This window comes from Artemia franciscana, chromosome 13 (assembly GCF_032884065.1).
Source record: "Artemia franciscana chromosome 13, ASM3288406v1, whole genome shotgun sequence".
Taxonomy (NCBI): Eukaryota; Metazoa; Arthropoda; class Branchiopoda; order Anostraca; family Artemiidae; genus Artemia; species Artemia franciscana.
The window spans coordinates 28,620,079-28,638,939 of NC_088875.1; the positions used below are offsets into that span (position 1 = coordinate 28,620,079).

Consider the following 18,861-nt stretch of genomic DNA (forward strand, 5'->3'; position numbering starts at 1 on the left):
TTGATAAAGTCGTTTTCCCAGATTCGACCATCTGGGGGGCAAAAGGGAGAGGAAAAATTAGAAAAAATTAGGTATTTATAACTTACGAGTGGGTGATCGGATCTTAATGAATTTTGATATTTAGAAGGACTTTGTGACTCAGAGCTCTTATTTTAAATCTTGACCGGCATTAAGCCTCTTATTTTCCGTTTTAAATCAATCTATTGATTCATAGAATTTTGTTAGAGCTCATACCATATGATCTCTTGGCTCTTAGCTCTTCTCGCCTCGTCACAAGTGCCATATGAGCTCTTAGCTCTTGTTTTTTTTTTTTCGTTTCTAGACAAACATTTCGTAAAGCAGGATTAGAGTTTCAAATAGATTAGATGGTATAATTTTGTATATTGGAAGGTCCACCAGCCAACGCCGATATTATCGTTGCTTATTTTAACAAGAAAACGTATGGCATGTGGATCACGCACAATTACTCCTGTCCCATTTCAAATGTTTTTTGACAACCTTGATTTTAAAATGAAAAGTGCTTGCAGGCTCGTATTCATTCTTCTTTTTTGGGTATTATGTTGCTGTAATTTGAATTCTACTTTGCAAAGATAAAAAGCACGATTGGGAACATATGTAGCCTTCTCGTCACGTAGTTTACACATGGTTATATAGAGAAATTATTGTACCAAAAAGAATTCCTTAGAAAAGAGTAAAGCACTCCAACTGTTTCAGTTTAGCACGTGCTGAAACTGGGCTTGAGGTACATACGAGAACACAGAGGAGTTTAGTTTTCTTCTATTGAGAATCCTTTTGGTTGTCCTGCATGTAGTATAATTTCACAAGGAAGATATGAAAGTATGTAAATCTGTAGATAACTTCGAAGACCACACTGCCTTTCCATGACGAAAGTAAAACAGTTCAAAATAGGGATGTAGTTTTACTGCTGATGATGAACACTGTATATGTGTTCGAAATATCCAGTTAAATAATTTTATATCTATTCACTGTCAATAAAAAGGTTTCATCCCTATTTTGAACTGTTTTACTTTCGTTATGTAAATCTACTTAATTTCGTTAGACAATCAGTAATTTGCGATATGTTTTATAAGATATTCTTGATCATTTACATCATTGTGTCGATGTCAGGTGTATTTTTGAACAGTGACAGACAGATCTTTCGAACTACTATGTAGATGTTTACTGTGTTCACATCTCCTTCTAAATAGAACTACAAATCCTGAGAACATTTTGGAAATTTTTTGAAATGCTGAATTGGATCAGGGGGTGAATTCTAAAAATATGTCTTATGCTTCACAATAAAAGGTTACTTTCTGGAAAATGAAAGTGTTGTTTTCAGAGAAAATTATTCCAAGCTCTGTTTGGATATACGCAAAACAGCTGAATTCATGTATAATACCATTTGTATAAATTCTTTGGATGTGTAAACACGGATTTAATAAAGAGAATTTTATCATTAAAAAAGAAGTAAATTTCAAAAATGTATTCGTGGTTAGTTATTTCCCTAATCAATTGGAAAACTACTTAAACTTTTTTTCGAGCAAAAATTATTTATATTATTGAGTTAGGTTAAATATGAAGACGCTTTAAATGTAAAAAGAGAAGATTAATTGGGGTTGTTTTATATTGATTAAATAATTTAGCCATTAGTAAATAATTTAGTAGAGGGAAAAGGTTTAGTAATTGTTCACATGTTTGCTAGGATCAGAATTGAAATCGGGAATCGTGTCAGAATTTGGATTCTGATGGAACCTCTGAATTCGGATAAATTTGGACCTTATTCTTCCATTAAAAATGTGTAATGTATTTTATTTGTCAGTCCAACATGTAATAAAAAGAATCTAGACTGCTTACGAAAAATATCTCAATCATTTTTAAATGAAATCAAGGTAATGGTTTTTTTTAGCTATAATATTTTTTCCATAGGATTCAAGCGGGTATTGAAGCATGGACATTGGCTCTTGAAGGCAAAAAGGACGATATCGATATGACTATAGATACGGAAACAAATCCTGGACCAAAACCTGGTGGCGACCCGGCAATCAATAAGTCAGTTCATGAAATACGTATTACTAATCAGACAATGTATCTTCATCCTCCTTTGGCTGAAGGAAGGTGCAAACTACTGGAGCAACTCCTTGCTTGGGAAGCAATTGTTACTTCACAGCCGCGTATTCAAAGTTCTCGATTCCAGGTAAAGTTTAATGTCTTTTAACGATGGATTAATTAAGTTGATTCTCTTATCTATCCATTCCAAGTATTAGAATCGTTTTTTTTTTCTATTTGTGCCCATCATGTTGACACTTTCAAAATTGTATATCCTCGCACAGATACCAGATTCTTTACCTTGGAGGAATCCTTTGATTGAAACAACTGGGAGCTGTCCTTTGATAAGTTAAAAAATAAACATAAGATCATACATGTTGTAATTTTGAAGAATGAAAATAGGCTTTCTATCTGCTTCTCTGGGATCATGGTCTTTGAAATTGCGTTTCTAAAGGCCAAATTTGTTTAAAATTTATTTCCACCGAATCTTTCACGTCTTTGAAGTAGTAAGATATAGTCGTAGAAACTATAAGATACCTTCCTAAATCTAATATAGACCTTCATTTCTTTCTTGAATGTTTCATAAATGTTGTACCATAGTTTATAAGAAAAGTCATAACTCTAGAGGGGGTAAGGCATCTTGTTAGGAACTTGGATTCTTTAAAGGACTTGATGTAGGCTGCAGACCCATGCTGGCGAGTTTCATTGAACTAGGGGAACCGTAAGTTCATCGACAGTATCTAATTCTATTAGCTATACCTTAGCCTACATAGTCTCGGCGGGGGGAGGGAGGGAGGAAGGGGTTGTTATTTCTTATACTCAAAAGTAAGTTACCTTGTAGGGAAATGTCTAAATTATTTTCTTTAGGCAATTCTTTGTTGAGATTCCATCGCCACAGAAGAAGATCTGCTTGTATATCCCTACTCCTTTTTCTAAAATTTGGGTTCTTGTAATTGTACGCTTTAAACTGGTTTACCATAGTAGTGTTTTGCTAAAGTTGAATATCTAGAGAAGTTTTTTTTGTTTCAGATTACTTAGGAATTTGTTATCTCTATGTTCTAAAGCTAATTCAAAAGGAGGGAACTTCAAGATTGATTTTATATCTTTAAAATTGACACTACTTATTTCATAAGTCTTTTTTTTTTGTTCTAGACTTTTAAGGCTTTAGTTCACTTTAATTGTGCCACGAAAGTGAATAGCTGCTGTTTGTGCCGTTACCGTAGACTGTTAAGATTATATCTAAATTGAAAATAGACCAGAAATGGAAAACGGTATTTAAATACATAAAGCTGCTTTTTTTGGGTAATTATGAAACTAGCCTAACTATAATAGAACCTAATGCGGTATATGTTTTTTTCAGGTTGGCATTGATAACCAACAGGCTCCGTCTTATCGGGATCTCTATGTTCTAAAGCTAATTCAAAATGAGGGAACTTCAAGATTGATTTTATATATTTAAAATTGACACTACTTATTTCATAAGTCTTTTTTTTTTGTTCTAGACTTTTAAGGCTTTAGTTCACTTTACTTGTGCAACGAAAGTGAATAGTTGCCGTTTGTGCCGTTACCGTAGGCTGTTAATATTATATATAAATTGAAAATAGACCAGAAATGGAAAACGTTATTTAAATACATAAAGCTGCTTTTTTGGGTAATTATGATACTAACTATAATAGAACCTAATGTGGTATATATTTTTTTCAGGTTGGCATTGATCACCAACAGGCTCCGTCTTATCGGGATATCCTTGTCAAACTTCCAGGTGGTAAAGATATCCTTAATAAAGCCTATAAAGTTATTGAAGACAAGATGAATGATGCCAACGTTTATGTAGAAGAATGGTTCAGATATCAGGCTCTCTGGGATCTGCAACCCGAGAAACTTTATGGAACATTAGGAGAAGACATTTCTACTTGGATGCAGTGCCTAAGTGATATAAAGTAAGCTAAATTACGCCTGCTATAAATGAAAGTGTTTTTTCAAGTCTTTATTTACAAGATTTTCAGTATTTAGGTATACCGATTTAAATATTTAAGAACTAAATGTTGATTTAAATATTGAAAATGTTCAGAAATTTAGCTCATTCCACAAGTTATATGGCCTCCTCACTCGATCCGTCGGGCTTGGGAAAAAGTTGCTTGATAATGTCTACTCCTCCTCCCCATGAGTCAACTCTCCGCCCATCCCTGTCGCACAAGATTAAACTAATAAAATATGCATGTACCTTCTTGTCACTCTCTTTTTCTCTGGTTCTTTTTTATCTTTATTTACGTCCGAATTTGCTGGTGGTCATAGCTCTAGGTTTAGGACCTCTAATGATCATAGCTACAGGGTTAGGACCTTTATTTGGTCATAGGATAGCTCGGCAACTAGAGCATATCCGTTGTTGAGACTTGGCTTAGCTCTTCCCAAACAGAATATAGGAGTCTAACTTCCTGCTTGGATGGTAGCAGCTCCAGGACGTGACCCTCTTCCTCACAGTCTATGAAGAGGTCTTGTAGGGTATTCTTTGAAACAGAAAAAGAAGAGACTTTGCTCCCTTCTTTTTCTGAAGAGAGACAGGAAGGGGGGACAGGGTATTTGACGCTGAATGCATGGTAGACTAAATCTACTACTATTGGTGTTTTTCTGGGGATGAAGAGAGCGGACATACGAGATATGTGGGTAAGTAGAAGTTGTTTTTCTATTTTAGAGGGTAAAAGAAAGGATTTTGGTAATTACGTCGTCCCGTTGATAGGAATAAGGCAAAGGAGCACGATGTGGAAAGAGAAAATTGCCTCTAGTCAACAATAACATGGGGAAATGGGAATTTCCCCATGAATGGGGGAAAGGAACTAGCAAAGACAGACCCTCTTGAACAAGAATAACGGGTCAGGTGACACCTGACAAGAAACCATGGATTAAGCGCATTACTCTGAAGGTTCTGGTACATGGAACAGTACGAGATTTCTTAGGATTTGGCTCCAGTTGTTTCTTATATTCCATCGGAAATAGCTCCGAACCTCAAACGAGAATAGAAGTCTACCATAGAGACATGGTATAGAATTAGGAATGGTAGCCTCTACCGAAAGCCTAGGGGTCTTCGTTGGGGGTTGGGTTGGGGGGGTGAATTGGAATGAGTAGGTCAAACGTAACGTTGATAGGTGGGGATTCTCATGTGGGGAAGTGTTGTCGGGTTATGGACAGGGCTGGGTAAGAAACGTGACAATGGGTGCTATTGATGGGCCAATACTAGGTGCCAGAGCGACAAGTATCGAATATTTATATGTCTCAGCCCAATTGGGAGACCAATGGAGAGCAGTTATATGCGCTAGTTGAGATGGAAAGTAAGGTAAAGAGGTACAAGTTATAAATGCGTGGGAAAAGGTATCAGCGGCTCTTTGAGAGAGAGCTCGTCCATAAAGTACAGTTTAGAAGGTTACACTTTTTGAAAGTAGTCCATAATTGGACCTGGCAGAGCAGAAACAGGTGCTAATTGAGGGGTGTAACTTGAAAACTAATCTCATGCTTCTCTGCCAGATCCATACTGTCTAAGACGGGCTTATTCTCGTCATCCTCCTGCGTTTGTAATCAGAAGATGGGGGTTTGACTGGTTGTTCCTTCAGATTTATTGCTCAAATTCTGACGTGATTCAGTTTTACGAGTTAGTTGACAGTATATACCTCCATCTGGTTCCTAGGCTCGTCCAACTCAACATATAATTGACATCGCTCAATTTCTTTAATTCCGGGTGTGATTTTTCCCCCTAACTCCTCCACACCCCCCACCTATTGTTTTTTTTTCCATTCTAGTAGAAGAATGAGGGTCTCCTCTGCCTTCTTCAGCTCACGCCGACAGGCTCCATATATCATATGGAGCCTGTCTCCATATGAGACAGCTTTATGCTGGCCCGGAGCTTGGGCCAGCATAAAGAGCTGGCCCAAGCTCTGTATGCTCAAACTCAGTGAAACTTCCTCTTTGCAGCTTTTTCCGCCCTCTTAGAGCTCCCTAATTTGTAGCATGAATAATTAAATCATCGTCAAACACGCTCCGGATCTGAACATTAAATACGTTAAATTGAAAGCTGGATTTCTGAGCCAGATGTTTCATTTTTAGAACTGGAGGGTATACACCTCATTCGCTAGAAATTGAAAGGATGGCTAGTGCACGGAATTGGCACTGTAGGTACTTCATTTCTAAGATCAGGTAGTTTGCCTCTCAATATCAAACTGAAGAGCAAGGGAATGCACGAACCAGAAGTTCATTTGCACATCGAATTTGCAAGCTTGAAGGACTGGAGCCTCTCAGTTTCTTAAACGAGATTGTGAGGGATAGTACAATGCAAATTGCATTCTGAATTTGTAATTTTTGCGCTTCATATCTAAAACCGGATAGCTACTGTTGTGATTGAAGGGCTTTTCCATATACGTTTTTTCATATAGAAATAATATTTTTTCTTAGTGGCTTCCTTTTGATTTATGACTTGGACATAATATTTATTGTTTTTGTAAATTTGTAAATATCTGACCTTAAACCATACTTGAGTCGGGATTGCAACCCCTCCGGCTAGCTGGTCCCTGCAAACACAGAAGAGTCTTATCGTTACTGTCAACAGGGATAATCTCATCAACTAAGAAGAACTGTTAATCAACTTGTCAATAACATGTATTAATTACCAAAGAGCATAATTTTTGAAATATCTTATGCTAGAAATATCATTGGGTGACTAGCAAAAGTTTCTTTTAAATCCTCTAATCAATCAATAATAGCGGTAAGATTCCGCCCGGTGGGTCAATGCTGAAGAACTTGGAGATCTTGCCATAAAATTGTGTGATTATAGCGCTTAAACAACCAAAAGAAATACACTCAGTTTTCGTGATATTTGGTACTAATCAGTTGGAGACAAGCCATTGGTTATCTAAACTTATTGTTAAAATCATCGTTGAAGGTAATTATTATACATCAAGAATAAAAGCGGATCTAATACAGAGCCCTGTGGGACATGAACATTTTCAAGGTCATTATTACTTGACAGGTAACCACTACGATCTGACAACTACAAAAATATTATTTTATTATATCTAGTAAATACCCTTCTTAAACCTGCTTTGTTCATTTTACTGAATGGAATGTTGTGGTTATGAGTTAAATGCTTTTCCAATATTAAAAAAGGCAGTCAACGCATTATTATATAAGTAATCTATTAATTTTAATAAAACAAAATCCAAGCTTATATTTGGTAAATAAATTTATTCTATCTAAAGAAGAAGAAATTCTTTTATTTTGAAATTTCCCCCATGATTTACTACAAGGTTGACAAAATTACAGTAGGGTGATAGTAATTTATATTAGATGTATCTCCGTTTTACGTTATGGCATTACACGTGCAGCTTTTCATCTATTAGGAATTGTACTTCAACAAATACGTGAATTAATTATGTGAAAAAGCAGTTCAAGGATCACGCCTGCAATTTTTTTTTTTTTTTTTTGTTTGCACGGTAGTAGAAAGTTCTTCATGAAAGTTCTACCATTTTTTAAATTCTTAATCTATATTATAAGCTCTTTAAAATTAACCGATGCTAAAAATGTCCTCATATGTTCGGAGGGTGGGAGATATTAATTGTAAGACCTAAGGGATGGATGCTCAAATTATGTTGAGGCAATAGATCACCTAATACTTAAAAATAATAATAATTATGATAGTAACAGCTTCTTGCCCTTGACTTCTATACCATTCATATCAAACGGCATCTCAGGATGAGACGTATTTTTGTTCTCTCTGGTTCTGTCTTTAATTGAACTCCAAGTTCTTAAGACAGTCTGAATTCCGAAAAGATTTTTCAAAATACAATCTTTCACTCTCTCTAGGAACCCTGACGAAGCAGCACTTAAAATTTAATATATGTATATATATATATATATATATATATATATATATATATATATATATATATATATATATATATATATATATATATATATATATATATATATATTTATTTATCACAGTGGGACAGTTAATTCAGATTTGCAATAAAGGATACTCCCATTAATAGATTTCAATAGCTTTCTTTCTCGAAGATTTTTTAGGAATTAGCTTCTTACTTCTATAAATAATCGTACACAATAGATTAATTTCTAAATTAACTGTGTCATAAAATTTAGCTAATGATATGTTCAGATTCTTCTCATCGAATCAAGACAAGATTATCTGAACATACTAACTTCAATCGGTCACAAGTAAATTATGTCACCCTACAACAAAACGCTCCGTGCAATAATCCACAAAGACTATAAGATTCGGTTATTTCACACATATATAAAAGATATTGTGCAACTCCTTCTAAGAAGGCCTAAAGGACTCGTTGGCAGCAGATGGCAAGTCTTCTCTGCTCTTTATGTACTGTAACACTGTCTTTAGATTTCTTTCTTACCATTTAATCACGATTCACACATAATCAACATGCATAAAACACGAAACACTTGTATCATTAAAAACATCATTGCTGTTCTTTCGCGAAATTTCTAATCTCAAAAGAAGCTCTAGTCATATATCTAAATGGGTGCATCAGGTTTGAGGCTCCTTGTGCATTATGACCATGAATATCACGTAAAGAATAACAAATTTTTTTAAAGAAAAAGGAGGTAAATTACTTATTTAAATATGATAAATACTAACTTGATAATCTTCAGTCTTTGAAATGTAGAGATGTTCACTCTTCTAAACTTCTGAATTTAAATTCATTAATATTATGAGAAATCAAAGCTTTAGGTGACAATTACAATATCTCTCGGATGAATTATTAGATAAAAAAAAGCAAGCTATCTGCTGCCCAAAATCTGACATTTATCTTTACAAGTACCAGATTATCCAGACACAGCAAATTTCACCAGATTGGTATGCCAAAACCGAAAACCGGCAGAGTACTAAGGTAATCCACTAAATTTCAATCCTGAAACCCGCAAAGCCAAATTCAAGTCATATCGAAGGAATTAATATGACAATCCTCTCATTTACAAAGCCATTTTGCCAATCAGAAAATAACCCCACCCTATTTTTCGATATATTAATATGAAAAGTATAGAAAAATAATGTATTTCAAAACTTGATTAAATTTAATCTATCTCTACAGCACACAACGTAAGTTTTGTGTGATTCGTCTTCTTATAAGCTGTGGATTAATTTTGTCGCACGACAGCAATTTGCCAGTTGGATCGCTAAAGGGTAATTTCATGAACTTATTATTTCTTCCAGAAAATCGCGTGCTACATTTGACACAACGGAGACCCGAAAGGATCTTGGACCTATCATAATCGATTATGCCAAAGTACAGAGCAAGGTCACTTTGAAATATGACTCATTGCACAAAGAAACTCTTGGGAAATTTGGATCATTGTTGGGAACTGAAATGTCTCAGTTCCATACTTCTGTGAGTAAATCCCGCACGGATTTGGAAGAACAAAGTCTTGAGGCTTCATCGACTGCTGATGCTGTTGTTTTGATCACGTATGTCCAATCTTTGAAGAGGAAGATGAAAAATTGGGAGAAACAGGTAAGATATTTTCTTTCAAATGGTTTAACAGTTTGATTGAATTGAATAAAGGATTTAGTTCTATGTGATTCTTCTTTAATTAAGATGTTTCAAAGTTATATCTGCACATGGAGTCTAAAAATAAAATCACTAACGATAGCTGAAGACCACCATATAAATCATCTTTGATGCCCTGGCATTTCAAGTGAGGAATTGCATAAAATTAAGTCAAATTGAATACTGTCCAGAAAGGGGGTTTCTGTGAATATCCTTTGAAGAATGCATTGAGCTAAAGTAGAACCTCCTACTAAAAGTTGCTAGGTTAGAAACCCTAGGAGTTAGAAGAAAAAGATTGACCCTCGCACTGAAAATATTTCCTCCAAAAGACACTCCCCTCAGAATGTGCTTGTCCCCCAGTGTTCCACAATACGTTTTTGTATCTCCTTCCCCTTCCCACATCCATTGCCTTACCTCAAAATACATGGACAAAAATTTACCGCATGCTGTGGAAGTATTAACTATCTGTTACCATCATTTTTTTGGCACTTGGTATTAACCAAGTGACATATAGCAATCTCAAATTCTGTCGGTCTGTCTGTATGTCGGTCCCGGTTTTGCTACTTTAGGCACTTCCAGGTAAGCTAGGACGATGAAATTTGGCAGGCGTATCAGGGACTGGACCAGATTAAATTAGAAATAGTCGTTTTCCCGATTTGACTATCTGGGGGGGGGGGAGTCGGGGGCCGGTTAATTCGAAAAAAAAATAGAAAAAATGAAGTATTTTTAACTTACGAGCGGTTGATCAGATCTTAATGAAATTTGATGTTTGGAAGAATATCGTCTCTCAGAGCTCTTATTTCAAATTCTGACCGGATCTGGTGACATTGGGGGGGGGGGGTAGTTGGAAGGGGGGCACCTAAAATCTTGGAAAACACATAGAGTGGAGGGATCGGTATGAAACTTGGTGGGAAAAATAAGCACAAGTCCTAGATACATGATTGACATAACCAGAATAGATCCACTCTCTTTGGGGGAGTTGGGGGGAGGGGAGGGTTAATTCTGAAAAATTAGAAAAATGAGGTATTTTTAACTTACGAACGGGTGATCAGATCTTAATGAAATTTGATATTTAGAAGGATCTTGTGCTTTAAAGCTCTTATTTTAAATTCCGACCAGATCCTGTGACATTGGGGGGAGTTGGAGGGGGAAACCGGAATTCTTGGAAAACGTGAAAATTGGGGTATTTTTAACTTACGAATAGGTGATCGGATCTTGATGAAACTTGATATATAGAAGGATCTTATGTCTCAGATGCTCCATTTTCGACTCGACTTGGATCCGGGGACATAAGGGGCTCGAGGAGTGAAACAGAAATCTTGGAAAACGCTTAGAATGGAGAGATCGGGCTGAAACTTGATGGGAAGAATAAGCAGAAGTTCTAGATACGTGATTGAAATAATTGGAACGGATCCGTTCTCTTTGGAGGAGGTGGGGTGTGTTAATTTGGAAAAATTAGAAAAATTGAGGTATTTTTAACTTAAGAATGGGTGACCAGATGTAAATGAAATTTGATATTTAGAAGGAATTCGTGTCTCAGAGCTCTTATTTCAAATCCCGACCGGATCTGTTGACATTGGGGGGAGTTGGAGGGGGAAATCGGAAATCATGGAAAACTTTTAGAGTGGAGGAATCGGGATGAAGCTTGGTGGGTAGAATAAGCAAATGTCGTAGATACGTGATTGAAGTGACCGTACTGGATTCGCTCTCTTTGGGGGAGTTGGGGGAAGGGTTCAATGCTTTGGCGAGTTTGGTGCGTCTGGACGTGCTAGGACGATAGAAATTGGTAGGCGTGTCAGGGAGCTGCACAAATTGACTTGATAAAGTCGTTTTCCCAGATTCGACCATCTGGGGGGATAAAGGGAGAGGAAAAATTAGAAAAAATGAGGTATTTATAAGTTACGAGTGGGTGATCAGATCTTAATAAATTTTAATATTTAGAAGTACATCGTGACTCAGAGCTCTTATTTTAAATCCCGACCGGCATTAAGCCTCTTGTTTTCCTTTTAAATTAATCTATTAATTCTTAAAATTTGTTAGAGCTCATACCATATGAGCTCTAGGCTCTTAGCTCACAAGTGCCACGTGAGCTCTTAGCTCTTGTTTTCATCTTCTTTTTTTTCGTCTCAGATTCTTAGTTCATTTTTTTCCCTTAATATGGTTCTCCCTTTTTACCATTTCGCTTAGCATCTGATGTTTCACTCTCGTTGATTAGGCAATTTCCGACTTTTTTAAGAAGTTCTTATATTCCAACCTATCCTTTTTTTTCTTAAATAATATTTGCGGTTATATTTTGAAAAAGCTACTGCAAAAAAAACTTTAGGTTAACAAATAAAAATACAATGTTGGTAACAGAGTAATAATAATGAGACCGTCCATGTAATTGCAACAAAAATTGTTTGGATTTCGCATAAAGATAGAGGTATATTTTCAATCGAATAGCGGGTTTCTGTTAGTTCCGGGATACAGTTTGATGTAGTTATTAAATAAAACATTTACAGAAAAAGCAATGTTTTTATTTTCAAGCAATTTGAAATTTTCAGACTGTGAGTAACTTAAAAGCCCTGCAACTTGGGGGTAATCCTTGTAATCTTGTTTAATCCAGTGTAAAGTTACTAGTTTTGGTAATAAGTCACTGATGGCTGCAACTCAACATCCATGTTTTGAAGCACCTGTGGTAAAACCTTTTTTGTATGCCTTTAGGATGTTGTTTGGATTTCATTTTATGGACTTGATGTCTCAAATATTTACTGTTTTAGCTTCAAATTTTTTTAATTTGGCTGCAAAAAATTGTATGTGAATAAATATTTATGTATATGAAATACTGCATAGAAGCATATTTGTTGTATGGGAATACAGTTTTAATCATCTGCATCGTTAAAAAGCATTGACATGTCATCGGGTCTTTCTTTTGGTGTTCTTGTAATAGGAGTCCCAGATCAAAACTTGATGACAAAATGATATCTTCTCCATGTCTCGGCTTTAATTTTGTGACGTAAGCCTACTGGCATACGATTACCTCTACTGTTTTGTACACAATTAAACATTGACTTGAACAAGCTAAATTTATCCCTGGGGCAATTCAGGTCATTGAATGGTGTTGATATCCTGCCAGTATGGACATAATTTTCTGTAGATTTTTGACTAGTTTTGAAACAACGTAGTTAATTTTTACATTCTTTTCGACACTTTCTGATGGTATTCTGTTTGAATCAATTCCTCCATAAGTCTCTTGATCAGTTTAGTATGTCTTATTATAAAAAATGATTCGGAGCCGAAAATTTCAGTGTTGTTCAATATTTTTAGTTACACACAAAAAAAAAACGTGGAAGAGCTGAAAAAGGTATATTTTGAATTAATTTTACGACTGAATAGCGAGTTCAATGCTCTATTATCTGGTAGGTGTACACAGTTACATTAAAAATAAAAAATAAAAATAAAAAAAAATAAAAAAAAAATCTATTGATCTCTGTAAACAGAAGAAAAACGACGTTCAGTTATTTTTTTTAAAAGACCTTGTATAGATAGTAAACGAATTAAATTAGAAAGTTTGTTATTATCTTCAGATTACAATTGTTTTGTAAGAACATGAATTTTAAAGAATCACTGAACTGAATTTTAAAGAATCACTCGCTCACTATTCAAACTCCATTTCAAGTTTCTTTATCCAGCGTTACAGAATCATATAATTTTGTTCGGAAAATGTTTTGCACCATTTATTTTTACCCTATCATTAATGTCATAGGTGGAAGTTTTCAAAGAGGGTCAGCGTATCTTGGAAAGACAGCGGTTCCAATTCCCTAATCAATGGCTACATGTAGACAATATTGAAGGTGAATGGAGTGCATTCAGTGATATCATGAAACGGAAGGACAATTCCATTCAGTCTCAGGTAAATATTTATATCAGTATCAATTTATTTACTTATTTACTAACTTGCTCCAGAAAATAAGTAAAAAACATGCATGTTTTAGTAGTAGTCTAGCATGCACTGATGATGTTCGCAGAGACGCACATACGATCTATATTTGTCTATATTTGTTAATATTTGTAAATGTGTTTATATACACAGCTTTAAATTAAACAGAAATTAAATTTAAAAAAAACTAGTTTTTTCAACTGAAAGTAAGGAGCAACATTAAAACTTAAAACGAACAAAAATTATTCCGTATATGAAGGGGATTAACACCTTACTCTTTACGCTAAGTTTTTTAGTACTTTTAAGAGAACTCCTTTTTGTTCTAATTAAACGACCCTTGTGTTTCAGGAGTCGTTCTTAAAGAATTGGGACAAAATTCAAGCCTCAGCGTAAAGAGCAATGTGTTGAGGAGGGGGCAACCCCCATCATACATGTAATAATTTTTGTTTGTTTTAAGTTTTAGTGTTAATCCTTACTTTAATTTGCAAAAACTTGTTTTTTTTTATATTTAATTTCTGATCTTCTTTAAATAATGCCCGGAAATCTGGCTGCGCCTCCACGAGGAAACACTCATCCCTCCGAATTATTCTCTAGACAATTCAATACCGATGAAAATTTACCTCGGACAATTACCCTTAACATCTCCACGCCTAAAATCGCGACTGAAAAAAGAAAGCAGTACATAAAAACAATTTTGTGTAGGAATTATGGCAAATTCTCCCACTGTAAAATTTCTCCTGAAAGGTTTACCCCCTGGAAACTTTCCTCCCCATGGAAAATTCCTCTGCGGAAAAAAAGATGAAATTCCCCCCCCCCTTCCAAGAAAATGTATGCTTACTTCCCAATTACAAATACTACGCGTAAACAATGGGTGAATATTTTATATAATATAGTTTAAATTAATGCTGAAATAAAAGGCAGCCATATTTCTAAATTCTACATTATGAAAAAAAAATATTTGAACGTTTTGATGAAGAAATCTATTTCTTGGTTTTTATTTACTTACTTAGTTTTTTTTTCTTACAATCAGATGCTTAAACGGAAAATGTATTTGGAGTTTATTGTTTTTGTTTGCTAAAATCGCCAAACGCTCAAATCTTTTTTTTTTTTTTTTTTTTTTTTTTTTTTTTTTTTTTTTTTTTTTTAAGTTTCTGCTTATTTGTTTTCAATTTCCATATATTCTTATATGTTTAGCTGTATGATTTATTTTGTATTCTGTGTGCCGATAGAAATTGTTTGATGTGTCGCTCTTTAATTGCGTTCCGTTGGTATTTGAAAGCCTGTGGAATTCAAGTCTGACTTTTGGTGAACTTATTTCAGAAAGTAGCTTCCCATAAAGGATGCTAATTTTGCGTCTAAACACGCAATGCGTCACATATTATGGTTAAGAATCCTTGTTTTTTCTTTTATTTTTTTCTTCTTTTTCGTTGCGATTTTGAGTTAGTGGTTTTTTGGCCGTTACTTCGTTCTTTGTTGCTCATCCTCCCGATTGATCGACCAAATAGCTTTTTGCATATTAATTTATTTCTTATTAAGGTAATGCAATTGCAACAGAAGATAATTGCTGAGGACAAAGCAGTCGAAACAAGGACGAAGGATTATCTTCAAGAGTGGGAATCTAATAGACCAATAGAAGGATCAATGCGTCCCCATGATGCTTTGCAGAAGTTACAACTTTTAGAGGCCAAAAGTCAACGTCTTGTTGAAGAGAGAGATCGTGTTGGAAAAGCGAAGGAGGCACTGGAACTTCAAGACACTGGTATGATCCTTTTAAGCTATCTTCACGTGGCAATTTGCTCTCTTAAGTAACTTTGAGAAGCCAAATATTCGGCAATATTTTGCCTTGGGTGACCTTCTATATCCATTTGACTTAGCTGACCACAACATCCTCATTGATATGCTACTAAAAATTTAGGATTGGACGATCCTTTAGGAACATTACGCTCCTATTTTTTTTGTGACGATGCCAAGCAGTAAAATTTTACGTAAACATATATCCTGACTCCCTCCTGTTTTTTTTTTAGGGATTTTCTGGGGAACTATATTAGGAGCCATTTCTTTATTCTCTACTATTAATGACCTTACAAATGAGTTCTCTCAAAGATAGAGGTTTCTTTGTGGTAGGATTTAAAGCTCATCTCAAAATATCTACCCATGCTGCTGATAAAGTCAGCACTTTCGACATAAAAATGAATATTTCTGAAACAAATATCCTTTTAAAACTTCTTAAAATGCACGCCTATCTTCTAATCCTCCCCCGTTTCCCCTGAAATGACTGATTCACATGTTAAACTCATTTGTGTTAATGTTTCTAATCATTTTAAGTGGGATACGCATGATTTAAGTATTGTTAAGTACCAATGCATTCCTGTCTGCTATTTTTTTCAAGCATTGCTTTATGTTAAGTTGTTTACTGTGTTTTTGCTCCAAAGTAATTTTATTATTTCTCTTGAGAGGGGATATAGTTGTGGGCATCAAGTCATGGCTAATTGTATAAAAAGCCAAGACAGTAGGTTTGGAAGTTCTAGAATAAAAAGTTTTAATGTGTTTATTATAATGACCCAATTTTAAAAGCTTAGTCTATTTTTCGGTGAGAAAATTCCAATCTACGTCTTTAGTGAATGAAGAATTTTTATGACTTCAATTCTACAGACATTGTTGTTCTATGATTGAATTGCAAAAACAATTCTGTTCAGATGGAAATAAAGACTGGCACTCTATGTCAAAACCAGCCGTATTTATTCTTCATATAATGAGAAAGGAGGTGATCCATTTCTACTCTCTTTTTTTGCGTTAAAATTTCATTTTCGTTTTGTTTGGTTTTTGTTTTTTTCACAAAGAATAAAACAAAAAAAGAAAAACCAGTATGGTTTTACAAGGATAACGAAATACTGAATGAAACAAAAATGAATATTTTCGGTAGGACAACCGCTTTCCTCCTTCAGCGTCATGAGAGAAAGCTCACCTTTTATGAGTGAAAACGCAAACGATAGAAGCCGATAAAAAGAAAACACAAAAACAAACAGTATAAAGACCAAATTTAAAGTAAACCGAGATTGGAAAAATAAAAAACAACCTAACAACACGGAAAAAATAAAACAACAACAGGTAAAATAAAGATTAACATAATTAAAAACATCTTAATTCTAAAACGTTTAATTTGTTTTCTCAAAGCCTCAAGAATGAATTTACCAAAGCATTCATGCACCAGTATAATTTTTTTTTTTTTTTAATCACAGTGAATCTAGAGAGGTGAAACAGCTAAACTTATTGATTAGGGTATTGAAAACGAGAGACTAGCAAGACCCATACAAGATACAAGGGTATATAGCAATGCTGCTATTCATGTTAAAAGTAAAGGTCGCCATCTAGTAGTGTCTAGGGTTAATTTAAAGCTGAAATTTAAGAAGGGCAACCACCTTCCGGAAAGTTTTGACGTTGGTAAACTCCAGGATGAGAATTTGAGAGAAAATTTTCGGGAATAGTTGGATACTAAACTGGAGAGTTTAAAATTTGACAATATAGAAGATGGACGGAATAATTTTTAAGAAAATAGTTTGTGAAGTCGTTGATTGTGTCTTAGAGAAGAAAGTTAGAAACGCAGCTAAGAATATTAGTGAAAATGCTTTTTGTTTAAAAGAGAGAAGAAGAGGTCTGTAAAAGATTTTTTTGGGTGATAGATTATATTAGAATACGAGAAATGTGAAGAAGGTGGACAAAGCATTAAAATTTGAATTAAGAATGTGTAAAGTGGAGGCCATGGATAAAATTGCAGAAGATGCAGCCAGACGTTAATAAATTAAGAGGGAACGGTATATCTGGACTTGTCCCACTTAAAGATAGGAACGGAGCCTCAATTAGTGAGAAGGAAAGAGTTAAAGAGAGATGGGCAAAACATTTTTTGTAATATGCTAAACTGTGATAGAGTTATATGCGAAAGATAAAGAAGAGAATAAAAAAAATTTGGCACTTTGGGTGTGAAGGAAGATTTATTTTCTGAGCAAAAATTAGTGACAGTACTAAGAGGATTGAGAAATAATAAAGCCCCTGGTGTTGTTAGTGTTATAAATGAGTAATGTTTTTTTTTTTTTTTGACCTGATGGTTTTGAGATTAGAGATAAGTTACTGAAGATTATGAAAATGATTTTTGAAAAGGGGGAAGTACCTAGCGGTCCAAGGAAAACTTATTAAATTTCTCTATAAGTTACTCCACTATTAATCTTTTGATGTAAGTGGGTCATAAATAAATATTATGGTTATTATGAGAAAGGTGATTAGAGCGAGCGTGGTAATTATAAAGATGTTACCCTGGTTTCTGTAGGAGGCAAATTACTTGGCAAGATGATACAAAATAGACTTAGAGATGGTGTAGATGAAGTTTTAAGAGAAGAACAACGTGGTTTTATGAAGGGTAGAACACACGTCGACCAAATTTTATTTTTTAGTATCAATAATTAAGAAGTGCCTTAGTCAAAAAACGCTTTCAATCCTCAGTTTTATAAATTATGAGCAAGCGTTTGATTCAGCTGATAAAGAGCTTTAGCGAGAGTCCTATCGTTCGCTAAGGAAGTGAGCATATTTCCCGGTTTGGTATTAAATCAGGAGTTAGGCAGGGCTGCGCTCTATCTCCGCGCATATAGATCGTTTTGATGGACTTAATCCGGAGGAGCACAGTAAAGGCAATGGGAGAACACATAATCTTATGAGGAAGCAAAACTCTGCTAGACCTGGATTATGTTGATGAATTAAGCATTGTAGATGAAATTGTGAGCAAAATAAATCAATTTTTAGAGGTTTTGCGAGTTTAGGGTGATAGAATATGCTTGAAAATTACTGTTAAGAAAACTAAGTCGCTAAGGCTAGGAATAAGTGACGATGAGAAGATGATGTCTAGTAACGATAAGATCGATCAAATGAATAGCTTCACTTACCTAGGTAGATTTAATCATAAAGAAGGGAGGTGCAGGGAAGATGTTAAAAAGCCCTGGATGTTTTTCCACAGTTTAGAAATTTTCGGAAGGATAGGAAGATAAATCTGCGAACTAAGATTAGAATATTGGAAGCTACTGTGATGATAGTGATCAAGTATGATTCTGAGGCATGGGCGTCTTGAAAAACAGAAGATGAGTAGCTAGTTGCTTTCCACAGAAATTGTCTACGGATTGTTCTGGGTATATGACTGACTGACTGTATCTCAAATAGTAAGCTATACGAAAAATGTGGTTCAAACCCGCTCTCTAGGACAGTAATGAGAGAAAGGATGAGATGGCTAGGACACTTTCTGCGGATGAAGAATGACGGATTGCCAAAGATTGTCCTTGTTGGCCA

At 34.9% G+C, this 18,861-nt stretch overlaps 1 protein-coding gene across 1 annotated transcript in view; it reads left to right on the forward strand.

The window, feature by feature from the left end:
- Nucleotides 1–18,861, forward strand: part of LOC136034766 (dynein heavy chain, cytoplasmic-like) — a gene marked incomplete in the record, with an annotated part of 269,617 nt that overhangs the window by 72,787 nt on the left and 177,969 nt on the right. The window contains 5 exon segments of the mRNA XM_065716167.1: nt 1,927–2,194; nt 3,751–3,986; nt 9,281–9,578; nt 13,360–13,506; nt 15,070–15,292. Of these exon segments, the coding sequence (XP_065572239.1) occupies nt 1,927–2,194; nt 3,751–3,986; nt 9,281–9,578; nt 13,360–13,506; nt 15,070–15,292 (1,172 nt within the window).